The 8,483-nt window shown below is 32.6% G+C and overlaps 1 protein-coding gene across 1 annotated transcript; it reads left to right on the forward strand.

The window, feature by feature from the left end:
- On the forward strand, window positions 1-3,004 carry LOC130803241 (G-type lectin S-receptor-like serine/threonine-protein kinase SD2-5). Its single transcript, XM_057667419.1, has one exon. The coding sequence runs from the start codon at window positions 361-363 to the stop codon at window positions 2,821-2,823; it is 2,463 nt and encodes an 820-aa protein (XP_057523402.1). The 5' UTR covers window positions 1-360; the 3' UTR covers window positions 2,824-3,004.
- The last annotated feature ends 5,479 nt before the right edge of the window (window positions 3,005-8,483 follow it).

Genomic DNA, 8,483 nt, shown 5'->3' on the forward strand with positions numbered 1-8,483 from the left:
AATGATCTCTTGCAATAAATGAAAAAGAAAGGTACCCATGTGAGAAAATCCCACATTCCTACTTGTCTTATTTTCTCTTTTGATCCAGAAACTTATGCCAAATTGGAAGATTAGTCTTTAGTCTTTCTTGTCTTGTTTTTCTTACATTCACTACCTATGGATGTTTAGCTACTCTTTCTCTTCCTTTACTTATGACAAAACACCAAGAAAGTTTTGAACTTTATATTTTGTGGGCCTTTGTTTTACTCTTTTCTAGTCCTAAATCATGATTGTGAAATTTCCTCCATTTTAGGATACCTCAATTTCCATTTATCAACCCAAATTCTTGATTTTTGTTCAGAAGTCTTGGTTCTTTTAGCGATGAGAAACTTGGGTTTTCTCAAATCCCCACTATTTTTGTTCTTTTATCTTGCATTTTACCAATCTTGCATTGCTAGTATTCAAAAAATCAGTACTTTACCAATAGGGTTCCAAGCCTCTCAAATGAGTTTCATTGATAATAATGGGTATTTTCTCCTTTCAAAAGATTCCACCTTTTCATTAGGGTTTAAACCCACTGATCATGATGTTACCCTTTTCATGTTAGTAATCTTCCACCAACCAAGCTCCACTGTTATATGGACTGCAAATAGAGCCAACCCAGTTAGAAATTCAGACAATTTTGTGTTTAATAATGATGGGTTTGTGTCCCTTTTAAATGATGGGAAGGTTGTTTGGAAGGCAGATACTAATGGAAAGCCTGTTTCTGCCATTGAATTGCAGAATTCTGGGAATTTAGTGATGTTTGGGAGTGATAATAAAACCATTATTTGGGAAAGTTTTAGGCACCCAACTGATACCCTTCTTTCAAATCAAGATTTTGTAGAAGGGATGCAGATTTGGAGTAATCCTGATCCTAAAAAGGGTAATTTGACATATAAACTTGAGATCATGTCTGGTCATGTGATTCTTTCTTCTGGGTATGACACACCCCAAACTTATTGGTCTTTAGAAAAGGACTCTAGGAAGATACTTAACAAAAATGGGGTTATTAGTTTAGCTCGAATCGAGTCGAATTCGTGGAAGTTTTATGATGAGAATAAGGTCTTATTATGGCAGTTTCTATTGCCTTCTAATGCCAATGGTACCTATATTGCTGTCTTAGGAAATGATGGGTTTTTGGTTTTTTATAGCATTGGTGTATCAAAAATTGCATCTCAAGTTAGGATACCAGAAGATCCATGTGGGACTCCTGAGCCTTGTGAGGCCTATAGTGAGTGTTCTTCGAGTAATCGCTGTCAATGTCCTCCTGGGTTATCCTCGACTTCTTGTAAACCCGGTATCTTTGATCTATGTGGGAATCAAAGTGAGAGTCCTCCGTTAGTTAACCCTGGTGATGGGCTAAGCTATTTTGCTCTTGAGTTTGCTCAACCATTCAAAAAAACCGATTTGGATGATTGTAAGGACTTGTGTTCTAGTAATTGTTCATGTCTTGGCTTGTTCTTTGACAATAGCTCGCGTAATTGCTTTCTTTTCGATAGGATTGGGAGTTTTATATCCGATCCTAGCTCAAAATACTCCATTTATGTTAAGTTTTCGATGGATCAAGGTGTCGGAGAAGGCGATAGTGATAGCAATAGTGAGCATTTGCCTGTTGTGATTGGTATAGTTATTGCAACTGTACTAGTAGTTGCTGGTATGGTGTATGGAGGGTACAAGTATTATAAGAAAAAGAAGGAAATGCCAGGTTCTCCTCATGAGACTTCGGAAGAGGATAATTTCCTCGAGTCGTTATCAGGGATGCCGGTTAGGTTTAGCTATCAATCACTTCAGGATGCAACCAATAACTTCATGGTGAAACTCGGGCAAGGAGGATTCGGGTCGGTTTACCAAGGAAAACTTCTAGATGGGACTCCGCTTGCAGTGAAGAAACTCGAAGGGGTAGGTCAAGGGAAAAAGGAGTTTCGAGCTGAAGTTAGCATCATAGGCAGCATTCATCACAATCATTTGGTTCGACTTAAGGGGTTTTGCACGGAAGGGAGCCACCGGCTTTTAGCCTATGAGTTCATGGCTAATGGGTCTTTAGACAAATGGATCTTTAAGAGAAATAAGGATGATGATTGTGTTTTGGATTGGCCTACAAGGTTCAATATTGCTATGGGAACTGCCAAAGGGCTAGCATATCTTCATGAAGATTGTGAAGTAAAGATTGTTCATTGTGACATAAAACCCGAAAATGTGTTGCTTGATGAGCGGTTTGAGGCAAAAGTATCAGATTTCGGGTTAGCCAAGTTGATGACAAGGGAGCAAAGCCATGTTTTTACCACTCTTCGAGGCACTCGTGGGTATCTAGCCCCTGAGTGGATAACAAACTACGCGATATCAGAAAAGAGTGATGTTTATAGCTACGGAATGGTGTTGCTTGAGATCATCGGAGGAAGGAAAAACTTCGATCCGTCACTTTCCTCCGAGAAATCCCATTTCCCGGCTTATGCATTTAAGATGATGGAGGAAGGGAAGCTAAGTGAAATCCTCGACTCGAGCCTAAAATATGACCCGAATGTAGAGAGTGTCACAACCGCGATTAAGGTTGCATTATGGTGCATACAAGAAGACATGTCAATGAGGCCTCCTATGACTAAAGTTGTGCAAATGCTTGAAGGCATATGTTATGTTCCGGAACCTCCTACATCGTCCTTAACCGGAGCCAGGCTATTTTCAAGCTTCTTCAAGTTAACGAGTAGCGATGGTAGTCAAGGCACCGCGACTGGAAGCTCGTCTGGGCCATCAGAATGGAACAGTGATGCCAATATGTCCGCTGTCCGGCTCTCAGGGCCAAGATAGCTGATGCATATACAAGAATAGTTGAAGTTTATACAGAATTATGTCTCATATGTACCTTGTTGTATATAATTAGCTGAGAAACTCAAATTTTTTGTGTTATATCTTGTATGAAACATTAGAGAATGAATAGAATAGTGTGTTATACTACAGATTGATGGAATTTTGTTATGATTGATGAACATTTACTGGGATATGATCATATAATCATGAATTCAGAATGAACTGCTGGAGTGTTTTCGGGAATTCAAGACCTTAAGCTGATGGTTGAAGCCTCGTGATATGTTATATACTTTATTACACTCCTGTATGATAGCCTTTGAGTGAGAAATGTGGATGCAATATAGACTCTCCTCAAACTTGTATTTCGGGTGAAAAGAATGATGGATAAGGTCTAAATCAACTTAACCAAAATATCTTAATGAACTACTCCCTCAGTCCTATAATTTTAGCACCATTTGTACTTTTTCACGTTTGCTGATACACAATTCCAACCATTAATGTTTCTAATTCTAATTACAAACTATTAAAAATTATAGAAAGTTAATACTAATAAAGCACATATTGAAATGAATCAAACAAGATCTCATTAACTATGTTTTAATATATAGATTAAAAATAAAATGCAAATTAAGACAGATAAATGATAAACAGTAACCAAAACCCAAATGGTGCTTTTTGCTTAAATTATAAGACAAAGTAAGTATAATTTATCGCTCTTTTAATAATCAACGTACAATTTTGGTTAAAGCTCTGGATATATTATTATATGCTTCGAGTATAATATCTTAATATCAACTTGGTTATTATGGTGAATAACGATAATATTATTATATGCTTAAGTAATTATTTTAAATAAATTAATGTAATTAGTTTGACTAAGAGAGAGTTCATGTAGGATTTGACGAATCAAATGGATAATTAGGTTGCCAATTAATTCTCCAACCACTAGCGCACTACTTAACTCCACCCAACAAGCCAAGTAGAAAATATGTCTATGTTGAGCAAAACTCAAACCAAAATACTGTATGAAACAATGACTTCTTGAGAAGAAAAGGTTTTTTTTTTAAAAAAAAATAAAAACTACTTTATTAATTTTGCCCAAAACCAAAGTTGGATTCAAATCATCATACTCATAAATACTAAAAAAAACTGGAAAATAACACATGGTAAGTTCTTAGAATTTTTGCCAAATATAAAAGTATTAATTTAATCTTATATAATACTATAAAAATGTTAAAAAATCCAAGTATTATCCTTTAAAGAGACATCATTTTTTTTTGGACGGTAAAGAGACATCATATCTTACATATAATACTATAAAAATATTGGAAAATTCCAAGTGTCATCATATCTTTTTTTTTGGACGGTAAAGAGACATCATATCTTACAATACTATAAATATATTGAAAAATTTTAAATGTCATCCTCTAAAGAAGCATGACAATTAGAAAAATATATTGGATGAGAAATGACTACATGATGTATTGATTAATTTTTATTTAGTAATAATATGATAAAAAATGGTAAATGGATAAATTGAAACATATAACAATAATTAAGGAAATAAATATAGTAAAAATTTTAACTTAATATTTTGTATTAGGATGAGAAATAAGATCAAAAGATTATGTATACAAATTTTTTGATTCACAAATTCTTGTGAGAGACGTCTCTTTGAGAGACCATCCCTAATTTGTTCAGCCCATTATCATTTTTTAGTTTAATAGCTTTAATGGGCTAAATCTGGGAGAAGTCTCTCAAAGATGTTCTGTCAGTCTCAGGAGACCGACTGTTGACTTTGAAAAAAATATAATAATATAAAGATTATCATATGTTCATATTATTTTAATTTTTTCACAATGCAGAAATAGTAAATTAAGTAATCAAAAATGACAATTTGAATTAATATAAGGAAATCATCTTCAACTCAAAAAATACAAAATTCAATCACTAATTTATTAATTCGTGTTTGAATATATGATTGATTTCATATACTTCCTCTATTTTCATAAGTTCTTCTAAAATAAAATTTACGAGTTTTAGTGTCAAATTTTGATCATGATTTCTCATCGATCTATATGAAAAAACATATCCATGTGAGATCTTGATAAATTCATCTCAATGTATATTTTTAAGAGAAAATTGCAAATAAATGTCGCAAAGTTTGAGTGTTTTACAAATTACAACAGTAAAGTTTGATTTTTGCGAATTACTGCCATCACATGACGGGATCCGCATATTTTGACCTATTTTTATCACTTTTAACTTTGACTTTTCACTCTCACCCATGAATTAACTATAGTAGTTAACACATTAACTCAACTACTTAACCATCCAACTCCCTCATTCATTTTTCATTACTCCCAACCACTGTAATTTGCATTTGCATCTTCTTCAAACATTTGTGCTGCTCTTGACCACCTCCATTGATGTTGAAGGTAATTTATTCTTAAAGCTTTGCTCCAAAATGGGTCCCACTCCCACCATAACCAAAATGACTAGTAGAATTTCTTGCTTGACTTTGCCCCCAAATGGGTCTCACTCCCACCATAAACAAGATGAAAACCACCATAGCTCCCCTCCAAATTATATGTGCATGTCTTCTATTAAGGAAGAACTCCAACCCGAACTCCAACCCCATGATTGAAAACAAAAGGGGGGTTTTAATTAAATGAAAATATTGAACATATATATATATATATATATATATATATATATATATATATATATATATATATATATATATATATATATATATATATTCCTTTATGCATAAAAATAAAATCATGAACACGACTTCTTTAGTAAATTGAAATTTTGCTAACCAAATATAAATAATTGTAAATAAATACTCATCCATATAACTCATCTAACAAATTAAGATTTTGTTAAAGAATTAGGATTTTATAAAAAAAAAAAACTTCATCAATCCAAATGTACGAATACAACCCTTCTAACAATTAAATTTTGTTAAAAGGTTATGAACTCATGGAAAACTAAACATGAATATGAATCAAAATAAACCATATAAAGGTAACACATGAATATAATTCTTCCAACAAATTAAATTTTATTAAAGAATTATAAATCATAAAAAAAACTATATAAAATTAACACATGAATATAATTCTTCTAACAAATTAAATTTTGTTAAAGAATTATAAATCATAAAAAAAAACTATATAAAATCAACACATGAATATAATTCTTCTAACAAATTAAATTTTGTTAAAGAATTAAATCATGAACAACATTTTTTTTAACAAATTTAAATTTTGTATAATAATCAAGGACTTACAATTTTGAAGAATTAAGGATTAAATTGTCCAATCGATCACCCAAAACAACACTCAAGATTTTTTTCTCACTTTTCTCTCTTTTTCTTTAAAATGGTCAAAAAAATGGATCTAAAACGGTGAAGAAAATTTCTGAATTTTTTAGTGAATTTCAAATGTCTTTTGACCCTTCAAAGCCTAATTATGCACACTTAAATCTCCCCTTAATTAGCTAGCCTTAATGCCACTTAATTGGGCATTTAGGGAGGAGTTACAAATTCCCCCCAATTCATCCCAATGCAACCGGCCACTTTGTGATTTTTTTTTTTTTAAATTTAATTAATTACTTTATTGTTCAGTTTAGTTGTTATCGTTACGCGATAAACTTTTTAGCGACAAAACACTTGCACAACAAAGGTATATTCAAATAATTGTTTAACATATTTGATCGACTAATTATTTATTAATAATTAAAATTTTTAATCGATAATTTAACAGAGTGTTACATTGTTCCACTATGACTTTTTTGCTTTATCATTGTTGTACGCTTATTTCTCGTTGGTCAATTATTGTGTTAATTTTAGAATTTTGTAGCAGATTGTATTATATTGATCTTTAGCGTCTTACAAAAGTGAGGTTTTGATACAATACTCTTAAATAGTTATTCATTTGTCATTCTATTTGTGCTGAGTTTTTTCTGTCTCCTTCAGCTTGCTATCACTATAAAAAGCGCTTTTATCTAAAGTTTTATATCGACTGAATTCCGACTGAATTTGTTAATCGGAATAATGCTAGTTGATATTCTATTTTAGTATGAAAAACGTCGGAATTTCCGACTAATATCTAATAGACGAAAAGTTAATCGAAAATTCTGACCAACAAGTTAGTCATAATAGTAGGAAAATGTTGAGATTTATGGTGACTTGATGTGCACCAATTGATTGTGCATTCATGTGTGAACTCATGGGTTGGAATCTTATGGAGTAAGTTAATAGGTGTTTTAAGTGAGTAACTTAGTGTGCGATTGAATGTGGTGTTTAAGAGCATGGAGTAATTCTTGAAGTAATGAAGGGATCAATGTGTGTGACTTAATCATGAGAGTTGTGAGTCTTAATGAAAAAGTGAAAAAGATGCTTTACTATGCTAGGTCGAGCAAAGCTGTCAGAATGACCACTGAAGGTCGCTCGACCTGGCCGCTCGACCGAGCGAATAAACAGAATGTATCTAGTAGCTACCTGTAGCCCGTTCAACCAGATCGCTCGATCGAGTGAGCCTCTGCTTTGGTCGAGTGGGCCTTCTGACGCTTCCTTGGATGCTGTTTTGACTCTTCAAGTTCTTGGAGTTATTTTAATGTTATTAAATCACAGCTTTAATGTATTGAATGTTGCTTAGTGTGATCTCTTCTATAAATAAGGAGCTTATTTGTTCATCCAAATACATCAAACAAAAACCCCAAGCCTAAACACATAGCCTTTGCATTCTCTTACATCATTTGTAATACTTCATTGTAAGAGTTGTGTTTCTCAATTGTTATGATATAAACAAGACACTACACACCATGGAGAATGTAACCATCATTGGGTAAACCTCCTTAAATCTTTGTATTCTTTTGCATTTGATTTATTTCCGTTAAACATTGTCATAATCATTGAAATTCAATCGGTTCATCAAAGTTACTTCGAACCTTGCGATCTTGGTTACATTAGAGGTTAAGTTGTATACTTAGATTCTAATCAAGCAATTATTTCAGAAAATTCCGACTAAATTCTGACTATTTATTAGTCGGAAATTAGTTGGAAAGTATTTATCCTGATTCCCGAATTTGATCCCAAAATGACAAGAAAAAAAATTTTAGAAAAATTTCCGACCATTTTCTTACCATTTTCCGACTAACATGTTGGTCGGAAAAAAATTTAAATGCATTATGACTCTTTTGTGTCAGTTTCCGCCGTATCCCATATGTTGCCCTATTTAGCCCTTAGTTCTTCTATAAATACTCCCTCATATCATAGGTTAAAACTGCACCAAAGTCTCACTTGTAAGAGCAATCTTCTTACTTAGTTTTCTCCCTAGTTAGCGCTTCTCTTCCTTACATTAATTTTCCACTTGTAATTCCATTATGTTGGTATTATCTCATTTAAACACATAATATAATCCTAGGCTAGATTGATGCGTGGATGTTGCTCTATATTGGTGAACCACCTCAAAAATCTTGTGTTTTTTATTTTTTTTTTGTTGGCATTCATCATTAATTTGCATATTAACATTAAGACACATTATAAACATACTCGCTTAAACTTTAAGACGTGATCCTTGAGCGATCGAAAAACCTTTCCTTTTATTCTATAATATGTTGTATTAGGAATGAACGAAAAAACTATCTGA

This window comes from Amaranthus tricolor, chromosome 16, assembly GCF_026212465.1.
Source record: "Amaranthus tricolor cultivar Red isolate AtriRed21 chromosome 16, ASM2621246v1, whole genome shotgun sequence".
Classification (NCBI taxonomy): domain Eukaryota; kingdom Viridiplantae; phylum Streptophyta; class Magnoliopsida; order Caryophyllales; family Amaranthaceae; genus Amaranthus; species Amaranthus tricolor.

Coding starts and splice junctions, on each gene's coding strand:
- LOC130803241 (XM_057667419.1), top strand. CDS start 361: ATGAGAAACTTGGGTTTTCTCAAATCCCCACTATTTTTGTTCTTTTAT.